The sequence below is a fragment of the Panthera tigris genome, chromosome A3 (assembly GCF_018350195.1).
Source record: "Panthera tigris isolate Pti1 chromosome A3, P.tigris_Pti1_mat1.1, whole genome shotgun sequence".
NCBI classification, from domain to species: Eukaryota; Metazoa; Chordata; class Mammalia; order Carnivora; family Felidae; genus Panthera; species Panthera tigris.
Window position 1 is genome coordinate 62839545 of NC_056662.1, and position 26063 is coordinate 62865607.

The 26063-nt window shown below is 38.0% G+C and overlaps 1 protein-coding gene across 4 annotated transcripts in view; it reads right to left on the minus strand.

Moving 5' to 3' along the window:
- THADA (THADA armadillo repeat containing) overlaps positions 1–26063 on the minus strand; it is a 327215-nt gene that overhangs the window by 210516 nt on the left and 90636 nt on the right. For all 4 annotated transcript variants that reach the window (XM_007097838.3, XM_042981284.1, XM_042981287.1 and 1 more), the window contains 2 exons: positions 25876–25998; positions 14525–14616 (listed from right to left, as the gene is read on the minus strand). In XM_007097838.3, coding sequence (XP_007097900.2) covers positions 14525–14616; positions 25876–25998 — 215 coding nt within the window. The remainder of the gene's footprint in view (positions 1–14524; positions 14617–25875; positions 25999–26063) is intronic.

Here is a 26063-nt window from a genome sequence, read left to right on the forward strand (position 1 = left end):
CTGACTCAATTATCTACACCATAGAGACTGTCTACACTCTCCTGTCATTAATGGAATCTTATATAATATAGCCGGTGCTCTCAGCCCTACAAACTATGAACAGCTCAGTAGATAAATCTCAATAAGCCTCCACATCAAACAGACTGGAAGAAATCAAAAGACCGCTGAGCTAAGCCAGACCAGGCTGATATTTTGGTTTATTGGTTAACTGTTATGTTTGGAAAGGCATAAAGCTTAATTGCGAGGCTTGAGGTGTATGTCAAAAATGCCTGACTTAAGTAGAAATTCTGATCATAGCATCTGTCACTAGTTAAAATACATGGAGATCTTTATCCAGGCTATTTTTTGTTGTTTATGTTTTCAATAAATGAAAATAACCCAGTCACATGGTGACTAAATATGAATCATTGTTACAGCTTTTTGAGAAGGTTTGGAAATCCCAGGTGTAAATTAGGGAGTAACACTGTTGTTAATCCAAGTCATGTAAAAGTTAAAAAGGGGGAAAATCTGGTTTAGTTTATGACTTCTTGTGGTATTAACCATAGGTTTCTCACAAATACTAATGAATGCAACACTTTGAAACACTATATGGAAAAGTGAAATCCGGTGGTGTTATTTGGATATTTTTACCATTTTCTTACTGAATAACTAACTCCATTTGGCTGGACAAGCAACAAAACTAAACATTTCTTAAAAGGCCCTCGGAGAACATAATTTCTCTTAGTAAAGGTCCAGTAAAGGTTTTATTTAGACGGAAAATGAGGTGCTCATCCCTGCTTTGCCTTCATTTTCAAAGCTACTCAATCATACTCAACACATCAGTATTTACATGGTACATCAGAATAAGCAACAAATTTGGAAGACAAGCCCTCTCAAGACCTTGGAATTGATTCCAGAGTCCATACCTAATTCACAAGAAGCAATAGCAGCCCAAGAGAGACAGCACACCCCATCTGCAGTACACCAGGAAGAGCCCGAAAGAAAGGGAGGGCAGTGAGTGCTGGGATGACCGGTTTACTCATTCAATTAATTTAAAGACAATTCTCACTAGGGACGTCTGGGTGGCTCAGTTGGTTAAGCGTCTGACTCTCGATCTTGGCTCAGGTCATGATCTCAACAGTTCACAGGATCGAGTCCCGCAATGGGCTCTGCATTGATAAGCATGGAGCCTACTTGGAATTCTTTCTCTCCCTCTCTGCCCCTCCCAGCCTCATGTTCTCTCTCTCTCTCTCAAAATAAATAAGTAAACTTAAAAAAAAAAAAAAAAGACAATTCCCATTAAATGAAATTCCTGTACAGCAAGCATTACTGAACCAGGCCCATTATAAGCATTGCAACATTTACTCCTCGTAACAACTCTGGAGACAGGTCCTATTATCATCCCCAATTTATGATGATTCTGAGATTAAGAAATGGAGGCTCAAGGGACTAAATAACTTGTCTGAAGTCTGAGCCAAAATTTAAATCTAGAGCTAACTCAACATACATTTTCTTAGTAACATCAATTTATCACTTCTTTGCCTCCTATATAAGGCAGACCCTTCACAAAGCACTGGGGTAGAAAAGGGGCATCAGACACAGGCCCTGCTCTCAAGGAAGCCACAGTTGGGTCAGGGAAGACTTTCTGGAGGAAAAAAGATTCAGGCTGAGCTCCACAGAATGGGAAAAACCAGCATACTGTAAGCAGAAGGGACAGGCATTTTAGGAGCAGAAAAAGCAGGAACAAAAGCAACAAAAAGGAAAATCATAACATATTCAAAGGAACAGTAGGGAGATTAGCTTGGTTAGAGTATATGTATTTGTTGGTAGTTGGTAAGAGTTTAATACATATTTGTGGGTTTGAATATTTAGGAGATAAGGTGAAAAGGGCAAGTCCAAATTACATAGGGCCTTGAAAGCTAAGCTGAAGAAAATACAATTAGCCAACAAATAATGTGGGCAAATGTTCAGTCTCACTACTAACAAAAGCAACAGAAATTGAAACAACATGGTGATTTCCCCCTTTACACTCTCTTAAACTTACATTAAAAATTAATAATACCCACTGCTAGGAAGATTACACATGGTAGTGAATATATAAATTGTATCTTCTCATTTAAAAGAAGCCTGGCTATCAGTTTTCTGGAATGTTTACATTCTTGAACCCACTATTTCCATTTCGGACAATTTATCCCAAAGAAATAATCCCAAAACACATGCAAAGCTAAAATGCATGAAGATATTCCCTGCACCACTTTTTATAATGTGGAAAAATTAGATGGAATGTAAACGCTCAGTGTTAGGCAGGTGGTTAAAACAAAAAGGAAAACGTTTAACAAAATGGGGAAAGGCCAATTAAAGGGGTATGGGCTTTAGACCAGAGGCAATGGAGAGCTAGTGAAAATTCCTGAGTAGGACGGTAAAATGGGAACCTCTCAAGAAGATCAATTTATCAAGAAACATGAAAATACATAAATAGAATCTGAAGACTAGTTATACCCTAATACCAAGAAATTACACCTAGGTGAATCTATCTGCAAGAAATAACCCTACATATTAAAACACTTTGTAAATAAAGATATTCACCACACCGCCTACATTGAAAAAAATTAGCAAGGGGTCATCTGGGTGGCTCAGTTGGGTAAGCATCTGATTCTTGATTTGAGCTCAGGTCATGATCTCACACTTCAGGAGATCGAGTCCCATGTCAGGCTCTGCACTGACAGCGTGGAGCCTGCTTGGGATTCTCTGTCTCCCTCTCTCTCTCTTTCTACCCCTCCCTCCCTCACACACAGGCACTCTCTTTCTCAAAATAAATAACATTTAAAAAAAATTAGGAAAGAAATTGAATATTATAATAAGACAATTACCAAGTAAACTATGGTTTGTTCATTAAAGGAATGTTACTTTACATGCTAGAATGATTAATATTATACACAAAACCCCGAAAAATGATTCATTTCAATTTAATGAGGGGCAAAGGCAAGAAGAGATTTCTAGAGAAAGAAACCTCCATAGAAAATGCCATGGATCCCATGGAATTCAATTTTCTTGGGTGAGCCAAATGGTTTGCCAGTGCATGGCAGCACAGTTCTGAAGGCAATTAGGGATGAAAACAAGCAAGTATTTAAGAATGGTATGTCCATCTGTGGAAAGGCCACAGCCAATAAATGATCATACGCCAACTGAAATACATTCTTCCCAAGACATAAATCTATTTACCTTCCCACTGAAACATTGTACTTCCACAATGATGAAAAACTGAAACCTATGCTATTGCAATATTAGTAACTAATCAAAAGAAGAGCATACCACTCCGAGAGAAATTCTCCTTTATTGCCCTAATGTGTTGAAGCTAATGGAAAAGTTGGTCAAGTTAAAGCAAAAAGGAAAAAGAGATGATGACTTGTGCTATGTTTCTGGGGAAAGCTGGGTCCTCACCACCTTTATTTGATAAGTCAGTGACACTGTTTTTTTAGCACAAAGAATTTCATTTCCGAATACATAGAGGGGAGGTGTATCAGTCACCAGTACTGCCTTAATGTTTAATGTTGATCTGAATCATTGATTGTTATATAAGATAGGACAAAAGAAGGCAGCAAGATAAAGAAATAGTCAGGTGAGATGTTCCCACCTAAATGTTAGAACAGAGAAGGGGAGCAAGAAGGGGTTTGTAGAGGCCACGTTTGAAGAGGGTGAGGAAGAGCTCACAGAAGCGAGGAAGCGGCAGGCAGGCTCCTCCCTAAGAGAGAGGAAGGGAGTTAACAGAGTACTTAAGGCTTTCCACCTTGCATTGCAGTTGAGTTGAGTCTTATCTCTTCAACTGTTCCTCAAATATTTAGATTATATTTTATAAATATCTGTACTCCTTTCAGTGCTCAAACCCTTTAACCTGGTAAGTATTTTTATTGAACAAATGATTAAAAAAAAAATGTTGGGTTACCTAAACAGGCCACCAATTATAGAAATGAAACCAGTGGCCGAGGAGGGCTTTGACTGCAGGGGGTGAAAGAGAGGATCAGGGCGCCTGGGTGGCTCAGTCGATTGAGCATCCGACTTCGGCTCAGGTCATGACCTCGCAGTTTGATTTCAGAGGCCAAAAAAGTACATCAAAATACTACATTTGATTTAAATGAAATAGGGATTTTTGGTTACTAAATGAAAATAATTAGGTACCATTTCCAACTTAGAAAGATCATTTGACTTCACACCATTTGGCCTCACAATCACAAAATCAAGGTTGTAATATACAGGTCAAATTCCAAAGTGAATTCGAGTTTCAAATAAGAAACAGTGTTAGCATTCTGTCAGCTTGTTAGAGATCAGCCATGAACCAGGGAGACGTTTCACATTGCGGAGGAACATTTTCTGCCTTAGAAGTTGATTATATTGGGGGGCACCTGGGTGGCTCAGTCAGTTAAGCGTCTGACTTCCGCTCAGGTCATGATCTCACAGCTCATGAGTTTGAGTCCTGCATTGGGCTCTGTGCTGACAGCTCAGAGCCTGGAGCCTGCTTCTGATTCTGTGTCTCCCTCGCCCGCTCTGCTCTCTGTCCCTCCCCCACTCATGCTCACTCTCCCTCTCTCTCTAAGAATAAATAAGCATTAAAAAAAAGAATTTGATTATATTTTACTGGGAATCTCCATTTTAATGCTATACCACCAAACTTTTTTCATGTGAAAAGACATATACTTTGTTCTTGAGTAAAATTTTTGTACTGCAACCTTGCTTACAGTATGAATTATATAGAATCACATAGCCAGACACACTTGTACTTCATATCTTTTTAAAATTACATGAAGGAATTGCATAAGTAAAAGAAAAAAGACTATGTTTTCCTATTAGGCTAAAACACTACACATATTTCTCTTCCTATTAAGCTGCTGTTCTTAATGTACATGCTTTCAAAGCTTTTGAAATAGCCTAGAAGAATGGAGCAGCAGACTTCATTAGTCACCTACTTAAAATTCATTCCCCCATCCCATCCTTCCTTTTAACAGTATTTGAGTTTGGTATGGTATATACCCTTCTCTGAGTAGTCATATGCTTCAGGGAAGACTGGCACCAACCCCAGACTCAACTGGAGAATCCTGATTAGTCTAAGATAATTATGGTGTATCCATTTCCCTTGTCAGGGATAAGTTGGGGCATGATAAGATGTTAACTCTGAACTATGGAAACCAATTTGACAATAAATTATATATATGTATATATTAAAAAAAAAAAAAAGATGTTAACTCTGACCAAAAAGATGTAAAGGGAAGTCTGCATGATGTGGGATTGAGAGTATGGGAAAGCATGTAAGAGGTGGTGGTGTCACTTTTAAAACCAGAGATGGACAAGACCACTGGATATTGTCCCTAGACACTGTTGCATCTAGATGTGATGGCTGGAACTGCAGCCATCTTGCAACCATGAAGGAAGCTTGCCTCGGGCCAATGTCATCACATCAAGGATAGCACAGCAAAAAAATGAAAAAATCTAGGTCTTTGATGGTATTATCAAGCTAGAATGAATCAATCCCCCTTAAAACTTCCTGGTTATATGTGAGATAATAACTTTTCCTTATTTAAATTTTGATTTTGGTTTTCTTTTACTTTCTTTTACTTGTAGTCAAAAGCATCCTAACTGCTACAAGTCTGAATTATTTCAAGTCTCTGTTTAAATATTAACAAGTGGAGCTATAATCTGGGAAACGAGGGACAACAACAGAGTCTAGTGCTTAATTTACTAGTAAGACATACAGTCCAAAGGTAGAAAAGTCAGTTTCATGAGTGAATTCTAAAGCCTCACCTATTATATTTCAAAGCTGGTTACTATTCTGTTCCCCTCTTTCTATCTGTCCTCCCTATACACGCGCGCGCGCGCACACACACACACACACACACACACACACACACACACTAATGGTTTGGAATTGACCCCACCCCCATACCAATGATCTAAGAAAATGGACACTGTCTTCTGACAAAATGGGAGAATATTCTAAATGTAGAATATAAAGTTCTCTTTCCCAAAGAGGCAGAAGATCAGAAGATCTGAAACAGTCTAAGATTATAAAGTTTTCATTGATTAATATTTATTGACTATCTACTATATGCTAGGATACTATTTTGAATTTTTATCTGACAACTTGGGATGAACTTATACTATACATAGCTGCAACTAAAACTAAGCTTTTCTGTTCCTGCCAAGATATATCTGAAACGAGTATCTTTCTTTCTCACAGACAGTGCTGCTCCTAATGATCTGAAACATGCATTCCACCTGCCATTATCAGTTGTCCCCATAGCAGTTGCCGCCAAACTATGTCTGATGGACACAAGACGGTAAAAGATGTTCTTTAAAAGAGAGAGGAAGACAGATTTACATGGTCAAATAATTTGGGGAAATACTGCATGTTATATCCCACTCTTGAAAATTCACAAAAAACATTATAGCACACAAAATGTCCTAACAGTCCTGTAATAAATTTTTCTTCAATTCAAAGTTTCTGAAACTTACTTAACTCTAAAATCTATTTTTCACTAAATATCTTTCAGTATCTTGGGGAAATTAGTAATTCTTAAAACATAAGACATATGCCCCTCTAATATGGCCACTACTCAATTTAGAAATAATAAAAGGATGGGTTGCCTGAGTGGCTCAATCGGTTGAGTGTCTGACTTCAGCTCAGGTCATGATCTCGCGGTCCATGGGTTCAAGCCCCCCGTCGAGCTTTGTGCTGACAGCTCAGAGCCTGGAGCCTGCTTTGATTCTGTGTCTCCCTCTCTCTCTGACCCTCCTCCCTCTTGCTGTCTCTCTCAAAATAAATACACATTTAAAAAAATTAGAAATAATAAAAAGAATAAATACTAAAACAACCACACCAAGCTAGAACTATGCTTTAACAATCTACAGAGACTACAAGTTATTCTTAAGTAACTCTCTTCCACAATCTTGCATCATATTCTCCAATCCTACCAGCCAGAGACACAGAAGTAATCTCTACTCAAATGATTCCAAAAACAATACTTTTATTATGGAATACTACAATACAAAAACTTCTAAATGATTCCTAATGTCATATACAATTCAAACTAGCCTCTTTAGCATATCTGTTTTACTCACTGACAAGCCCCAGAACCTAGTATAGTGCTTACAAGAGAGTAGGTGGTCAGTGAATATTTGCTTCAAGAATGAATGAATCAATCAATGAATCAATGAATATCTCCATGGCATCCTCCTCTCCACCTGTCCAAATCCTGCCCATCCTTTCAAGTGTAGATTAAGCCCTGACTCCTGCATGGAGCCCAACTCATCCTCCTCTGATCCCCTATCAATACTGGAGAGTTTGATACTCATTTTTCCTAAACCAGTTCACATGTTGGTTTTCTCTCAAAAAATGAACTCCCTGAAATCCAAGATTATGTTACAAACTATTTTTGTATATATTAGAGTGCCAAGGCTCGAAACTAAGTATTCAATGACAAAATTTTATTCATTATATTTCATTAAAAAATTCAGTGTGTGAGGTGCCTGAGTGGCTCAGTCAGTTAGGCATCTGACTCTTGATTTCAGCTCAGGTCATGATCTCATAGTCATGAGCTTGAACCCCGCTGGGCATGGAGTCTGCTTAAGATTCTCTCTCTCTCTCTCTCTCTCTCTCTCTCTCTCTCTCTGCCCCCCCCCCCAGCTCACGCCCTCTCTCTCTCTCAAAAAAAAAAAAAAAATTTGGTGTGTAACAAGAATAACTGGAAATTCCTGGAATTTCTAAACCTATACACTACTAAAATCAGTATTTTATACGGACTAAGTTCTGAATAAAGAAAAAATGTTATCCAAGTTCTAAAGAAACTAGTCCCTCTGGCTTTAACCTCTTTGACTCCATTTTCTCATTTGGAAAATAGCTCTGTGGTATTTCTCTACAGGCACTGAATGAGCAACAAATACTGCTTGCAAACCCCCTGATAAAGGAAGACTTTATCTCATAGTCCTGGAAGCAATCCTGACGTCTTAAATTATGTAATCCTGGTATTACATTATATTAGTCTGGTTCATATAAAATGTAAGCTACAAAAATACCAAAGCTAAGAAAAAATATTTACTCATGCTTTTACTAAGATGCAGAGAGAGGATGCATGCATTGCCAAAATTCCATAGAACATGCTCAAACTAAAGCAACAATGCCTTAGTTATTAAAGAAGGCAATGGCCTGAAGCAGTACTTAGGAACAAAGATTACTTGGTCCATGCAAGAGTCAATATTTAAGAACACAATGACTAATTCCCACTTCAAGTTCATGAACATATTTCGTTTTAAGAGCTTCTTTTTGGTTAAAAATTTTATTTGTGGTTTTTCTACCTGTGATCCATGAACCTAAGAATGAACAAAAACTTGCAACATGAAACTCTCCAGTAGGCCAAAGTATCAATGTAGACTTAATTCTGATTTTAAGGACTTCTCAACAAGGGTTACACAAGACTTGTACTTTACTTACTTTACTTCTTGGTCTCCAAAAATACTCATTTATCTACTCGGCCTAAAGAACCAGACTGAATGTTCTTGAACAACTGTGGAAAATGCATGAATGACACCTCCAGACCATATCAAAACACTGGGACTCTTAACTCAATTCCAGATTACTTGAATCCAAACTACCATTATTGTTGCCAATAGAAACTCCATTTATAAACAATCAGCTGGTTTTTTAAAAAATGTTCTAGTTGAGCTTACTATGAGCTAAAAGTAATCATTAGATTCATTTCCAGCACTAGCTGCGTGACCTTCAGCAAATCGCTCAACTTTTCCACACAATTTCCACCTTAGGTCGTCTCAAAGATAAAAACTAGTAACGGTTATTATTATCATTTTTTTCAAAAGATATGAATGAAAAATATAAGCACAGACTTGAAAAATTTAGGTTAAGCCTAGAAGACATCATAGCACAGGCAAGGATTATCACAAAACCCCCAAATCCTCTCCCTATAAGCACTGACCTATCATCAAATTCAAGAGGTGAATGTCTCACCGGCCACACGGATATCCTATTGAAGCAATTTAACTCGTCCCCTACTCACCAACCAGAAAACTAAGATTTCAACACTCCTGACTTTATAGTGTGACATTAGAAACCCTGTGACCTGCTCCTCCCTTACCTTGGTCTGTATGAAAATAGAGTATACGGCTCCCTAGGAAGGGAACATCCACGGGACAAAAGCACACAAAGCCTTCCACAGTGCACCACCACCATGAGGTCACATAGTTACCTCAAAACGAACTTCTCATTGGCCCTCTCCCACCTTTCCTCCTAAAAATCAACCTGCCACATGGGCAATGTGAGATTCTTGCTCCACACTGAGACCTTAGGTGAAGTGGCTCATTTCCCATAGTTTGACAATGTAAAATCTAAAGCCGGACGAACAAGGCGACTCACATTGCTCACGAGGGGCCATGTGTGTTGGTGTGTAAATCTGCACGCGCTCTGCAAAGGGAACTTGACTTGTGCTCTAGTTCTGCCACTTCCTGGCTCTCTGACCTCGGGCAAATAACTAAATCTCACCAACCTCAGTCTACTTCTCCATGAAGTTAGGATGATTATTCACTTTGTAGGGCTATGATGGAGGCTAAGTTAGTTACCCATAAAGGGCCCAGCCAGCCAAGCACACAAACAGGCACTGAAGATATGCTCCCCTCTTCCTTCTGCACCAGTGGAACAGAGACCTCAGCACAGGAGATAACTACAGATATTCTCCATTAGACTGTCCGCTTCCCCGTGGCCAAGTGCATGTCTGATTCATCTTTGGATCCCAGTGCCCAGCAGAGAGCCTGGCCCAGAGTAAACACATAATGAATGCTTTTTAAATGGAGAAAATGAGAATCCTTTGGGTCTGAGGATGTTAAGATTATCCTGGCCACAGTCAAAGAAAATTTTGATTTCCAGGTTGACCAAACAGGCGCTTGCTACAAACTATTATATAGTTCAAAGCAAATAAGCTATTCTGAATTCTAATAATTACATTCTCTAGAATATAAAAACCAAATTGCCCTACAGCTCTCAACTTTAGTTTTGAGAATCCAATTATTTCCTAAACAATGGAGTGGGTAACCACAGAAACTTGTGGAATCCCTTTTCCTAGAAAACATGAAGAACAAGAGAGAAGCCAGTCTGTTTGGAAACTGCTTTGAATTCTGTCTATAAGCAAAGACTGGACCAGATCAGATGCCCCTCAGAGGATCCTTCCAGACCGACACAACCAAGATATTAAGAGGAATAACTAAAATAATTCTTTGTAATTTACACCCAGGAAAGTAAAATAAATGCGGTTCTACATCTCCTAACAGAGTCATTTAAATTAATTTTTCATGGACCTAGTAAAGCTTTTACAAACACTTTCTTCTTAAATTGTAGTAAACCATCCCAGGATACTAACTTAAATATGAGCTTTCTTTAATAAGGCAGAATAGAGATCATTATACTGAATAATACAAAAAACAAGATTATTCTTCTTTTGTTCCATTTTTCAACCCACCTATTTCCACGTACCCCAAATGTACTCATTTCCAAAGCTTTACAAGAAACACTACTTCCCCCAAATATTCCACTCAACTCTCCCATTAAGGATTCTCTAGTGCATCTATTACTCATGTCACATTGTACATTCGCTTATTACAAATTATCTTCAACTTGTATCTTTCACAGATAACAATTTCTGTTCCCTTAGCTAAAACATAAGCTCCTTTAGCAAGGTCCAAGTTTTATACTTCTCCTGTACTCCTCTGTTGTGTCAGTAATGAATTCATGACAAATGCTAACAAATTCTCACTGGCTAAATGACTTAAAATGAAGACAGAAAGCAAGAGCTGTAGAATACACTGAGACCAACGTGAAGCTTTTGCAAAACCTGGAAGCGTTCAGACTGCTACATATTGATATTTGTCATTTACCTGGGACTAGAATAGTTGAAGGTTAATACCACAGGGACTAAAGAGAAAGACCTAGAGTTAAAGATCACATTGGTTTAGCTCCTGCCCCGTACGGAAAGAGGAACCATCAAGGGTAGACCCCTCACAACACTGTAGATGGAGGCCATTTTGGAAAGCCCACCACACTCCCTGCATCACAGGGCTATGCAGGCTCTGCTTCTACGTAGGATCAAAGGTTCATCCAGTCAGGCCAAGTCAGTCAGGAGGTAATAAATAGAAAGGAAAGGAGATTTAGAAAATTAAAATGCTGTAAAATTATTTCAAAACAAGTGAAACTTAAGTGTTCTCATTCTTCATAATCCAAGGAACGCATCTAGAACAAGACTAAGGAGCTCTAGAGTCCCATCATTACGAGTGCACTCTACATACTTACAAATGGGGATGCAGAACCTTCTATTCCCTTCTTTACATACGTAAAGGGAACTTCTCGTCCCCACTACAAGGCAGGTACTGTTCTAGGAACTGGGAATATAGCAGGTTACCAAACCACAATTCCAGTAACAATTACATAAAGCCTTAGCTTGGTATTTTACAGAAATAGGAGACCTCCAGGACAGTCCAAATCTCTTATCTTAGAGGAGAAAACCACGGCCCGGAAAGGTTAACTAATTTGTCTCAGTTGGTTATCGTGGCTACATGGCAACAAAGGCAGGAATAGAAACCAGATTTCTTATTTCTCCTCTCATAACAAAATTTACTTACTCATTAAGCAACTATTTCTGTGTGCCTGTTATATGCCACACATATGCTAGGTATACAAATGGGTAAGATACTGACTCTGTACTCCAAAATTTCACTATAATTCTAAGACGATGGGCCGAGTACTAGAATAGAAGTGGTAATAGAAAAAAAGCAACTCTGTCTCTAATTGTGTAGGACTTCCAACATTTTAAAAGAAATGAACTGTTAATCATTTGTTTTATCCCCACCACAGCCCTTTGAGGACAGGGCACAGATCTTATTATTCCCGTTACATAGATGGAGAAATTGAAGTACAAAGAGGATAAGGGAGTCTATTAAGGTCATCTCCAGCAGCAGCAAAATGCCTAGAAACCAAGTTTGTTTACCCCAAGATAGACATTTTTTCCCCACTAGATGGGAAAGGCAGATGTTCTTTTTATGACCAGTTGCCTTCTGACCAAGAACACACATCTGCAAGACGGTGTGCAGACCAATCTGTGGCTGTGAAAGTAGATTTAACTGGCCTGTGAGGTCTCATCAGCTGAGTGTAGTTATTCGATGGGCGAGTGACCCACCAACAAGACATCATTATTACTAGCATTCTGAAAGTGCCCATGATGTATACACAGAATAGGTGAGAAACGTTCTGCCCTCACGGAATTAATAGTGTAGGGAACAAGCTTATAAACATTTCAACAAAAAGTGATAGACTTAAACAAACTACAACTAGAACCACTACAAATAACAGCTAATCTAAGACACTAAAGGTTTTGCAGAGCAAATCCAGGGGATGCTTCCAGGAAATATACTCTTCAACAGTTAAACAGAGAACAGAAGCTCTGTATACATAATGATATATACCAATCTTCAGATTATTAAAGTAAAGGCTCTCACCAAGAATGTTCATCACATTTTTAAAAATTATTAATTTCTTAATTCCTTCATTTCACTTTTCAACTTTACTCAAAGCAATTATATGAATATTCCATTTCCATCTTTCTAGGAAAGTTACATATTTTGTAACCTTTCCTATTTAAGAAAAATGAATTTATAATGGCGGCTCCCATCAGCATGCCTTTGGCAAAAAGATTAAAGCAGGGTGGTTTCATTGTGTTATTCTTCCAACCTCCTTCAGACGTAACCTAAATGGAATGATGATTTTTCTCCTGTACATAGTAAAATCTGTGTACACATCCATGTATCACTCATTCTATAAAAAGTAAAATGTAAAAAAGCATTTCTTCATTGTCAAATTTAGTTTTAAACATTAATTTCACTTGTTAATTATCTCATATTTTACTTATGCTGTTATTTATTGATCACCGTCTCTTTTTTTTTCATGTTTGTTTATTTTTGAGAGAGAGAGAGAGAGAGAGAGCGTGCGCACATGCACAAGTGGGGGAGGGGCAAACAGAGAGAGCAGGAGACATAGAATCTGAAGCAGTCTCCAGGCTGCGAACTGCCAGCCCAGAGCCCGACATGGGGCTCGAACCCACCAACTGAGATTATGACCTGAGCCTAATCAGACGCTTAACCAACTGAGCTACCCAGGTACCCCTATTTATCACAATTTTATAACATGACCAAACTGTTTTAAACCTCAACACTTTAGAATTATTACAAAATAAAGAAAGCTAAGGAGAAAGAAATCTTAGTGATTTCAAACTAATGAGAAGAAGAATTTCTTTAGAAACCTACTAAATAGTAAAAATTGTAATCATCCTTTCAAAGGAATAATGTTAGCATTATTTTAAAAATACAACTTGATTAGAAAAAACAAAACTCTCTGGTATTTCCTGAATATACTCTGAGGATTCATACTTATAGCCAGTTGCCTTCTTTTTAAATATTTATTGAATTTCATACGGCAATAAATAGCAATTTAAATGACAATTCAGAACTATCTGTAGGTTTCATTAGACTTACCAACAGTACATCATAAAATTATTCCATATTTTCTAATTCCTAAAACTCACTTCCATCACAAGAAAATATTTTAACAAATAACAGCTTAAAACCTAAATTAAAAATGTGATAATCAGCCTTTTTAGGGAGGAGAGGAACATGGCCAGGGTTATCTTCAGATCCTTAAGAGAAAGCACTGGGCCTAATTGGATCCTGAATGAAGTTAAGAAAGTAATTACACATGCAGCGACAGTGCCATCTAGTGTCCGACCTTGCAAGCCGCTAGACTCCCATCAAATCCTAAAGGCTAAAGAAACAGTTATTCAAAACTTCTCTTCTTTAAAACCAACAAACGGAACTTGTGCATTGTATCTAAAGATACAACCCATTGTCAAAGTGTTTCTATAGGTTTCTTCCCAGACATTAAAAAAAAAAAATCTTAAGAGTAAAACATCTTAAAAAAAAAAAAAACTGTAACACTAAAGCCCTAAAAAGTAAAAAGCACTGTTTACTCCATGTGGCCAACATCTACCTGGAACTGCTCCCCTTGGCTGCAGAGTTTAACGCAAAAATAATCTGGGACATGCTCTGATGGGTGTATCACAAACATTTAAACTTCCAGCTACAAAAGTAAAGATACTACACAAGTTAGTACGTGGTTAAAACATCAAGAAGAAACAATTTAGGACATTAAGGGAATACCTGAAGATGCAAAGAAAACAAAAAAATACTTTAGCTGTTGCACTGAGAAACCAGCTCGACATTTCAGCCCATGCTACCTTGCCATATTTTTGTTGCTTTGAAAGGTCCACTTATTAAACAGTAGGTATTTTTGCCCAAGAGGTTAGAATTTGGCAGCTTAGGTTAATTTACTATAGTATTTTAATAGTTTTATGCTCTAGATGAATCCATAAAAGTAAGCAAATTTCCAAAAATTATTTTTGGCCAGGACAATATTTTGTAAAAAGTAAAGTTAGCGTTAGATGAAGCTTACCTATTTTTTTTGGAAAGTTCATCCTTTCCCCTTTTAACTCCAAATATTCTTGTGATCAAGGTACTGAAAAGAAGTGTGGATGAATTTCTCACCTAATGTAAAAATAAACGCACAATAAGGATTAAGAAATGTACATGGCATGAAACCAACATGTACAATGTTCAAACTTGATATTCAAAGTCATTACCCAACTGGCTAGTGTGGGGCTAAACAAAATATGGTTTGTGTTCATGAAATAATTTTCAAAAACTACATAGTAACTGACTCCATGACTTCCTCTTACATTAAGCTCCGCAATCCAACCACACGCACATAACACGGCCCTTGCCTATACTTCTAACATTACCACCAATTGTTTTCAATATCTCTTTGTACTTGTATCATCAAATAACACTTTCTTTTAAAAAAATTCATTTTCCCATATCCTTTCTGACAATGATTATCCCCTTAAAGAGCTCAGCTCTTTCCATTCATTTTCTGTATGGGATATATTTACCTATGGGATATCCCATTTACCTATGGGATATATTCATAAGACCTAACTCAATCCACATTATTAAGATGGCCAAGAAAATATTTAATATCCAAAATGTTGTTTATTAACCCTACAATGTAGTAATCTAATAAATTTTAACCCTAAAATTATCTGAGACAACGGGTTGATAAAAATAAGAGGATGAAACTATCATTAATAAACATAAATCATTTCTCCAAAATGATAATAATAGATATCTCTATTCTAAACCAGTGTGTCAAGATGTTGTTTTGCTGGATTATAAACATGTCTTGGGGCACCTGGGTGGCTCAGTTGGTTAAGCGTCCAACTTTGGCTCAGGTCATAAATCTCGCGGTTCCTGAGTTCAAGCCCCACGTCGGACTGTCTGCCGTCAGCACAGAGCCTTCTTTGCATCCTCTGTCTCCCTCTCTCTCTCTCCCCTCCTCTGTGTGCATGCGTATGCATGCTCACTCTCTTTCTCTCTCTCAAAAATAAATAAACATCACAAAAAAAATGTGTTAATGTCTGAATGCCACGGCATATTGGGCTTCCTCAATTACCTTGCCAAATCCGAGCAGAGATGTATAAATACGTACTGACTTCCCTACAATATGTAAGGCACTATACCAGCATCATGGAGAATATCTAGAAATAGAAGACACACTTACAGCCAACACAGAGCCTACATTCTAATGAGATAGGTGTCATAATCATGTGGTATGTTTAAACAGCAACATAAGAGGAAAGGTAATTCAAAGTAACACTTTTAGACTTAGACTAAGACTTAGAAAATAGCCCTCTAAAACCACTACAGTAGGGGTCACAAACTCAGATGTCCACAGGAACCAGTGAGTGACAGGAGCAGCACAGGACTAGGTCTAATGCAGTCACTATTCAGCTTTCACTGAGTAGCATGAGGGAATGTAAGCCCAGTGTTGCCAGATCTGCTTTTTTAAGAGAAGCCAGAAAACCCAGTTTTTATGTGAAATCCATTATTTTGAAATGTTGGCAACAGATTAAAGGGGGGAAAAAAAAACCACTGAGGAGGCCAAATAAAACACAGTTGTAGGCTAGATTTGACCTATCAGCCATCGGTTTGCAACCTCTCCTCTAGAAGCCCAAGACTGACTCAATTCATGCATGGTAACTCTAAAAGTAGACTATAATTCACAGCAAAGTGGTATAATTTATAACAATATTGCAATAAAACCCTAAAATTGGATAAATTCACTTATGTTCATTCCACAGTCAACAAACATTCATGAAGACACTACTATGTGCCCTAACCAATATCCCCGAACAACAAATCTATCCTGTCAACATGGCCTCTGGCCTATCTCAGATCTTGATTATCTCTTACCTCATCTGTTGACTTAGTGCTCAAAGACTCTTGGGTTTAAGATGACTTGATGAAGTCACATAAAAACCCTGTCTCCTCTCAGGAATCACACAAAAACATAAAAAGAAAAACAGGAGCACAAATTCCATTCTGCCCTGAACAAAACTTTCTAAGAAAAGCTGTTAGATGTAGTGTAGATGCAAAAGCTAAAACAGGAGTTCCTGGAGATGAAAGAGGATGCCTGCCCTTAATCAAAACTTAGACTGTTTTACAAAGTGAATGGGTACCCCCAGAAAGAAAACCCCTTTGTGTGATTCCATGGGCTAGACGCAGGAGACAGTCTTTCTGTAATATTAAGATGGATCTGAGGGTTCCAGTAGTAGTATTCTGATTCATTCATTATCAAGTTCCCTCATTAGCAGCCAATAATCGTCATTGCCTATTCCAGTAGGTGTAGCAAAATGGTGATTGATATTCTACCATTAATTAGCTATACTTTTCAGAAAAATAAAGTTTTCCTTCATCAGCTCTTTGATTACCCTGTTACTCGGTTACTACAGAATCATTTCCATAAATTTACCAGTTTGCAGGATAATGGGTTCATGCCATGGCAGCCCCCAAAGGTCACCAAATCATGATCTTTTAAGCCATTAATAAAATTAATTTTCCTTCTACTCAGATATGATCCACAGACCATAAAATTCACCACGTTAAAGGGTACTAACTATTCAGTGGTTTTTACTACATTCGCAACATAGGAAACTACCACCACTACCTAATGCTACAATATTTTCATCACTGCAAAATGAAACCCTATACACATTAGTAGTCATTACGCACCCTCCCACACTAGGCAAACACTAATCTACTTTCTGTCTCTATGGATTTACCTATTCTGGACATTTCATATGCACGTGATGACGTAACATGCAGCCTCTTTTGTCTAGCTTAGCTGCTCTCAAAGTTCACTCATGTTGTAACATGTATCAGTATGTAATCCCTTTTCATGGCCAAATAATATGCCATTGTATGGATATACCACATTTTTAAATCCACTCATCATTTGACGAACATTGGGGTTGTTTCCATTTTCTGGCTAGTATGGATAATGATGCTATGAACACTCATATACGAGTTGTTGCCTGAACGTGTTTTCATTTCTTTTGGGTATATACATAGAAATGGTATTGCTGAGCCATATGGTAGAAAGAGTAGGCAGTTAGTTAGACATGAGCTGGAGGCAAAGGCAGTGATAAAGAGGCGACACATTAGAAGCCTGAGGGCACAACATCCTGACTTTGTGGCTTCCAACACCCTAGGGCTTACAGACCAAGAGCCACAGGTGCAGAACATGCACTCTCATCCTCAACCTCTACCCCATGGTAACATATGGCCTCATTATATTTACCTTGCGGTGTTGACCCACCTCCCTGCCCACCCCTGTGGCAGAGGATGGTCTTGACAGTTCTGGCAAGAACCCTGTAGGGTCAAAAACTACCCCTCCCAACAAGTAGGAGTACTTTAGATGACTGGAAACAACCTCAGCTGGAGACAACCCTAGCTATGACCCATAACCTACACAAACATAAAAAGACACTCCTAACCCCAGTACAGTTGCCACCTCTGGGCCTGTCCACTCTCTCACTTCAAGAGTGTAATGTTCTTGATAAACTGCTTTGTGCTTGCCACTTTCCTTCTGGCTATCTTTATTCAAGTGTGGATCCTCACATAAATCTTTTGTGGGGAACCCAAGACCCAAGACCTCCATTCACACAATGCATACTCTCCCATTGGTAACCGTAACTCTACGTTAACCTTTTGAGAACCTGACAAAGAGGTAGTACCATTTTACATTTGCACCGGCACTGTATGAGAGTTCCAATTTCACCAATTCTCCAAATGCTCCCCAATAACTGTTACTGTCCATCTTTTTTATTGTAACTATTCTAAGTGGGTGTGAAATGGTATCTTACTACGAATTTGATTTGCATTTCCCTAGTGATTAATGATGTTAAGCATCTTTTCATGTGCTTATTGTACATTTACGTACCTTTTCTGGAGAAAGGTATTCAAGTTCTTTGCCCAATTTTTAACCAGTTTGCCTTTTTATCATTGACTTTTAAGAGTTCTTTATACATTTTATATGCTAACCAAATATCAGATACATGATTTGCAGATATTTTCTCCCAGTCAGTTGTCTTTTCATTTTCTTGGTGGTATCCTTTGAAACACTGGCATTTTAAATTTTGATCAAGTCTAACATTCTTCTTTTGCTGCTTATGCTTTAAGTATCATATCTAAGAAACTGTTACCTAATCCAAGGTCACAAAGATTGACAGTTAATATTTTCTTCTAAAAGTTTCATCATTGGGGCACCTGGATGGTTCAATCGATTGACTCTTGATTTTAGCTCAGGTCATGATCCCAGGGTTGTGGGATCCAGCCCCTCATCCACGAGGGGCTTCTGCTCAGCGTGGAGCCTCTTAAGACTGACTCTCTCTCTCTCTCTCTCTCTCTCTCTCTCTCTCTCACGAGGGGCTTCTGCTCAGCGTGGAGCCTCTTAAGACTCTGACTCTCTCTCTCTCTCTCTCTCTCTGTCCCTCCCCTCTCCCCTGCTCATGTGCTCTCTCTCTCTCTCTAAAAATTACTTAATTAATTAATTAAGGAGTTTGATCTATTTTGAAATTTTTTAATATGGTATAAGATAGGATGCAAATTCATTCTTTTACAGGTATATATGCAGCTATCCTGGTACCATTTGCTGAACAGACTATTCTTTCCCCCACTGAAATGTCCTTTTTACTAAATGTTAGGTTTTATTTCTGGACACTTAATTCTATTGTATTGATTTATAAATGTCTTTCCTATGCCAGTACCACATTATCTTGATTACTGTTGCCTTTATTGTAAGTTTCAAAATTTGGGCATGTGAGTCCTCTGTTGTTTTTTTTTCAAGATTGTTTTGGCTAGTCTGAGTCCCTTGCATTTGCATCTGAATTTTACAATCACTTTGTCAATTTCTGCAAAAAAACTCCAATAGGATTTTAACAGAGACTGTATTGTATCTGCAGATCAATTTGGGGAGTATTGCCATCTTAACAATATTAATGAAGTCTTCCAGTCCATGAACATGAAATATCTTTCCATTTATTAGACCTTTTTCAATTTCTTTCAAAAATGTTTTGTAATTTTCAGTGTACAAGTCTTACACTTCTTTTGTTAAATGTATTCCTAAGTATTTTATTCCCTTTGAGGCTATTACAAATGGAATTGTTTTCTTAATTTCATTTTTTTAATGTTTATTTATATTTGAGAGAGAGAGAGAGAGACCGTGTGCGAGCAGGGGATGCTCAGAGAGACAGGGAGACACAGAATCTGAAGCAGGCTCCAGGCTCTGGGCTGTCAGCACAGAGCCCGATGCAGTGCTCGAATTCATGAATCATGAGATCACGACCTGAGCCAGAGTCAGACACCTAACTAACCAACTGAGACATGCAGGTGCCCCTTTAATTTCATTTTTGGATTATTCATTGCTAGTCTATAAAACTACAATTGATTTTTGTATGTTACTCTTGTATCCTACAACCTTGATGAATTTGTTTGTTAATGGTTAATTAATTAATGGTTGTGTGTGTGTGTGTTCTTAGGATTTTCTATATACTCTATATGATTACATCACTGAAAAATAGCGATAGTTTTGCATCTTTCTTTCTAATCTTGCTGATTTTTATTTCTTATTCTTGTCTAACTGCCCTACCTACAACTTCTAGTACAATGTTGAACAGATGTGCCAGAGTTGATACCCTTGTCCTATTCCTGATCTTAGGAGGAAAGCTTTTTTTAGTCTTTCACCATTGAGTATGTTATTAGCTATGGGTTTTCCATTGATACCCATTGTCAGGTTGAGAAAGTTCCCCTCCATTCGTACTTTATTGACTATTTATAACAAGAAATGGTGTTGGGATTTCCGCATCTGCTTAAATGACCATATGGTTTTATCCACTAGTCTATTCATAGGGGGTACTATATTGATTTTCATATGTTGAAAATATATACTCTATATTCTAAATGTGTAGAAGTAATATAGCACAACATTAAAAACAATTACTGTAAATATAGACCAAAATAACTAGCATGGAAGACACTACTTGTTACTTAAGACAGAAGAGCGTCCCTATGTTTCTGTGCTGTAGGTAGTATAATAGTTCCAGGACATCTGTGTAAAGTACTCCTTTTATTTTCCAATATTTCATCCATATTTTCTGGCCTTCTCCACTATAAAGCTAATTAAGGAGGGAAAGTACATAGAAGTACAATTGAAGGAGAGGTGATGACTGACAAACTGCATTACCAACTCCTAAATCATTGTTAGTAGATACGAATATGCATCATTGATATATCCATGTGGGTAATGAAAAAGGTCATTATCAGCACTAATATATTTTGGAAAGATCATCATAGTAACGACAATGAAAACATGTCCTATTTGGGAAGGATGGATCAAGGAGAATACAAGTAAAAAAAGAGAGTAACAACAGAAAAAAGTAGTAAAGTTAAAAATGGAGAGAACAGAATGGTTGCCAAATAACTTCAGCTATAGTCAATTCTTATCATAAGGAAAATACCAGAAAACCTTCCTGTTTTCTTACCTCCTTCCCCATCAAGCCCTGAACACAGTGTTGATAAAGATTTGATATTCAGCTACAAACTGACAACTGCTATCAGTTTTTCCCTTCTATTCATTAAGTATATATACTTTTTTTTTCCTTTCTAGCATGAAAAGGCTAACCATACAGTCTTGCGTAAAATATAGGAGGGTTAGGCAAAGGAAAAGAAAATTAGGTTTCACAAAGCAGTGTGTGTGTGTGTGTGTGTGTGTGTGTGAGAGAGAGAGAGAGAGAGAGAGAGAGAGAGAGAGAGAGGCGGGGGGAAAGAGAGAGAGAGTCTGTAGAAGTGTGCATGCATGTATATATGTTTATGTGTAGACAATACATTTTTCTTATATATGTATGGCTTTACTTATATAACATAAATGCCCCCTTGACAAATCATTTATACACCATGCACCTTCACCCTTAATAGACGGTCACATCCCTGACAATGGGATCTGCATACAATATAAAATATTTTGTGTAGTGTACATGGTACCAGTTTATAGTAGAAAGAAATACTCTGTGAAAAAAATGAAATGAGATTTGGTTCTAATTTGCCTTTCATCACTTCTTAGCCATGTGACTTTGAAGAAGACACTTAAAACTTTAGGTCATAAATCCCTCATCTGTAATCCAGGAAAGCTGTACTGAGATTTCTGGGCCTATGATTAAGGGGAGGGCCAGCCAAGTTCTGGAGTTCATGGTGACCTCGTTCCAAAAGAGTGAGACAAAGGAAGAGACAGAACTTCCACCCATCCATATACCACCTATGCAAGACTTTTAAAAAAAATTTTTTTAATGTTTATTTATTTTTGAGAGACAGGGAGACAGACCAGAGCGTGAGAGGGGGAGGGGTGGAAAGAGGGAGACACAGAATCCGAAGCAGGCTCCAGGCTCTGAGCTGTCAGCACAGAGCCCAACACGGGGCATAAACCCACTGACCATGAGATCATGACCTGAGCCAAAGTCAGACGCTTAACCAACTGAGCCACCCAGGCGCCCCTGCATGATCTTTTTATTTTCTTTTTAAGTACTTTCCTGTGAGTAAAGCTCCATGCCAAGGCATGCAGTGTAATGTAGAGCATGGCTAGGTTTAAGCACCACACAGTCTTCAGCCTGGCAACGTTGGGGCAAACTCACAACTATCAGAGAGCCTGGACATGCTGGTGCCAACAGAGGCACAAAGTATACATGGCTGTGCTACTGGGAAGATCCGAAAGACTCCTTTTCCCCCTCTGGGCCAGAGCTGGCCTGAGGTAAGCAACTAAAGACATACCAGATAGAAATATAAACTCAGTGTGGGTCTTAGTAGGATGCCAAAATGGCATACTCGGTAGAGTTTCTGGGCAAGCTGGAAAGACGAGTTACCTGCCCTGCAATGACGGTGTGACGATGCAGGGAAAGAAGATCAGGTTTTCCAGTCACTGAACTAAAAAAAAAGGGAATGCTCAGAAATACCTCAGTGTGTGTGTGTGTGTGTGTGTGTGTGTGTGTGTGTGTGTGTATGGAACTATAAATTACTCTCACCTATATTTTTAACTTAACTAGCTTCATCTCCAAAATACATGTCAAAGATCATCACATGTCACCATTTTTACTAATATTTTTCCATTCTGAGCCATCATCATGACTTGGCAAAACTATTACAACAGCTTCCTGATTAGTCTTCTTCCTTCTCTCTTGCCACCTTACAATTGAGTCTCCATTTTTAACTGCATCAATCAGATGCCATCACTCCCCTACTGTGAAACTCTCTCATGAAGGATTTTTCAACAGCAGTAGGAGCCACAATTTGAAACCCGAGGTCTGTTCCAATTATACCCATAGAGGCTGTAGAACATCCGGACATTTCCAGACTCAGATGAGACACTGTATCACAGGGCATGGGAACTGCCTTCTCTTGCAGTTGCCCAAAGGTTATGCCAACATGTGCCCCAACGGTTAATCTTTGGCCAGTAAGAGAGAGGAGATGGAACTGTTCCAAGAGGTGGTAGTTTCACATGGCCCGGTTAGAAGATGTATCACATGACCAGACGACTAGCTTGGTTTTCCTGCAAAGTCAAGGCCTGCTTAGTAATAATGTCTTTCCTCTTTCCTTGTCTCACCTTCCCTTTTTCCTTCATTCCTGCTGCTTTGGATTTGTGCCACTCAATAAAACCTTAGCACCTAGAATATAGTTCCAGCTCTGTTTCCTAAGTAACAGGGCCAAAAACCTATAAGGTAGGTAAAATGAACCTTCTCTGTATTCCTCTAACACCAAAAACTTTCCCCTATAATAGCCCAGATTCTGGAGTCAGACAGATAATAGTTGTGTGTTCTTACACAAAGTTATTTTGCCTTCCTGAGCCTTGTTTTCCTTTTCTGTAAATGACTGTAATAACAGAATCTACTTTGCAAGGCTGTTCTGAGCATTAACTGAGATTATCAAGGTAAATGATGCCAGGCACACAGAAAATCCTCAATAAAACAGACATCATTATGATCATGTCTTATTTATCCTTGTATTTCTAGTGTTTAACATATCATCTGCAACACAGTAGATGTGCTTAATGCTAATCTGTTTACAATACCTTTCCCCTGTATTTTAAAAATGCACAAGGGATGGCAAAGATCAAAAAATTTGTATGGTCTCAATACACAGGATTGAGGAATCTGTAAACAAAAAATAAAATTATATATGAATGCTTGTTGGAAAACATTCCTTTACTGCAAAATTAAAATTAAGTTAATTTTACTTGTGTTTTCCTCTGCAACATGGAAAAACAGTTAGGTCCAAAGTACAAATGTAGTCACATTTAGGCACAAGATATATTCTTGAAAAGATGTGCACAAATTAGGTTTCAGTAAATTAAACCACATTTCACATGCATTCAGGAAAAACCACTCTGTAAATGACTTCAACAGAGAATGCTGTGGTAGGTTGTTTTAAACTGTTATACATTTCAATTGTCCTAAAATGAAGCCCTCTTCATGTTCATTGATTATGTTGATTTATAATTTTGGCATATCTTAGATTAAGTTTTTATAAGAAAAAAAGGCTAACAATCAATATATTAAAGTCACAGTACTGATCATTAGAGCTATGATGTTTATTTTCTCAAGTACAGCAAACTGAATAGAACCAAAAAGATCCCTTCATCACCAGTGTAAGGAATATCCCCCCCACACACACACATAAAACTACACATGAGCACTTATATATGTGAATGCAGTCTTTTGTGGATATATGTGTGTATCTGAGTACTACACACATTTGAAACCCACGTGAAAAAAAGGCAGAAAATACATCAGAATGCTAATAATGATTATCATCTGTATGGCGGTTAAACAGGTGACTTTTACTTTTCTTTCTATGCTTTTCTTTATTTTCTAATTTTCTGCAGTATATGTGTTACTGTTTCAAAAGGGCTCAAAAAAGATTTTTTTTTAAATAAGGCACTCATTTTTGATACTTTCAGTTTTGCTAAAATGTTGGAAAAGTCACCAGGTTTCACCCTCTGAAAGCATTTCTTTGTTCATCTTGAATTTACGACTTGTCGAAAACAATATTGATATTGCTGGCAATCAGTTTTATGATCTCTAGTTTTCCGGATGGTAAAGCCCCATTCCTACCTCTGTGACTCTACTAAAGGTACACAGGTATTGCTCTGCTTCCTGTAAATGCAAAAGGTAAACACTGTGTCCTCAGGAGTAGTTAGGCAATGCTCCTAGACAGGATTTCAGACATGTATCTCTCTTACAGGAAGATGCACAATTTTCCAGGCAGAAGTTGGCAACCTTGAGGATTCCTCTTTACCTTGGAAGTCTGTGCCTTTGGCTACACTACAAAATACTGACTCTCAATTAGAGCAGCATTATTCATGATAGCCAAAAAACCCCCTAAATGTTTATCAACAGATGAATGGATAAACAAAACATCCTATATACATACAACAGAGTACCATTCAGCCTTAAAAAGGAACGAAATAATAACACAGGCTACAACATGGATAAACCTTGAAAACACTACACTAAATGAAATAATCCAGATACAAAAGGACAAAAATTCTGTAATTTCACTTATATGAAGTACCTACAACAGGCAAATTCATAGAGCCTGGAAAGTAGAACAGAGGTTCCCTGGGGCAGGGAGTACCTCACCAAGGAAGTGAGGAGTGACTGTTTAACAGATACAGAGCTTCTGTTTAGGGTGATGAAAAAGTTCTGAGAATGGATAGTGGTGATGACTGCACAACACTGCAAATGTACCTCGTGCCACTGAACTGTATATTTTATTTTTATTTATTTACTTTTTAATGTTTATTTATTTTTGAGAGAGAGAGAGACAGAATGTGAGAGGAGGAGGGGCAGACAGAGAGGGAGACACAGAATCCGAAACAGGTTCCAGGCTCTTAGGTGTCAGCACAGAGCCCAACGTGGGGTTCAAACTCACAAACCATGAGATCATGACCTGAGCCGGTCAGGTGCTCAACCGACTGAGCCACCCAGGCACCCCTGAACTGTATATTTTAAAATGGTTAACATGATAAATTTTGAAAAAGAGATAAGTGACAGTTTAAACAAAAATAATAACAATGTAGTGTGGGTTTATAACATACATAAACTAATAAAAGCACAAAGATTGGGAGGAGAGAAAAGGAAATATGTATCATTAGGTTCTTACACTTCAAATGAAGTGATACGGTATCACTTGAGGGTGGACAGTGATGCTAAAGATACATGCTAAAACCCCTAAGGCAATCACTTAAATAAGAAAACAAATAATTATGGCTAAAAAGCCAACAAAGAAGATAAATAGTAGCTTATTAAAACCTACTCGGAAGTATAATTAAGTCAATGAAAAAAAAATGGCAAAAGCACTTACTGCCCAGACTGGTGATGTAAAGCCTAGAATTGCAGCCTTAGCTCCATCAGCCACATATGGAATAATATTTTCTCCCAGACGTGTATCTCTGAACAAGGCTCTAAGGATATTTAAAGCATGAACCTAGAATAAAAAGCTAAAAATTAGATGTGGTTGAAGACCCTGGTAATTCTAAATCTGTACACATT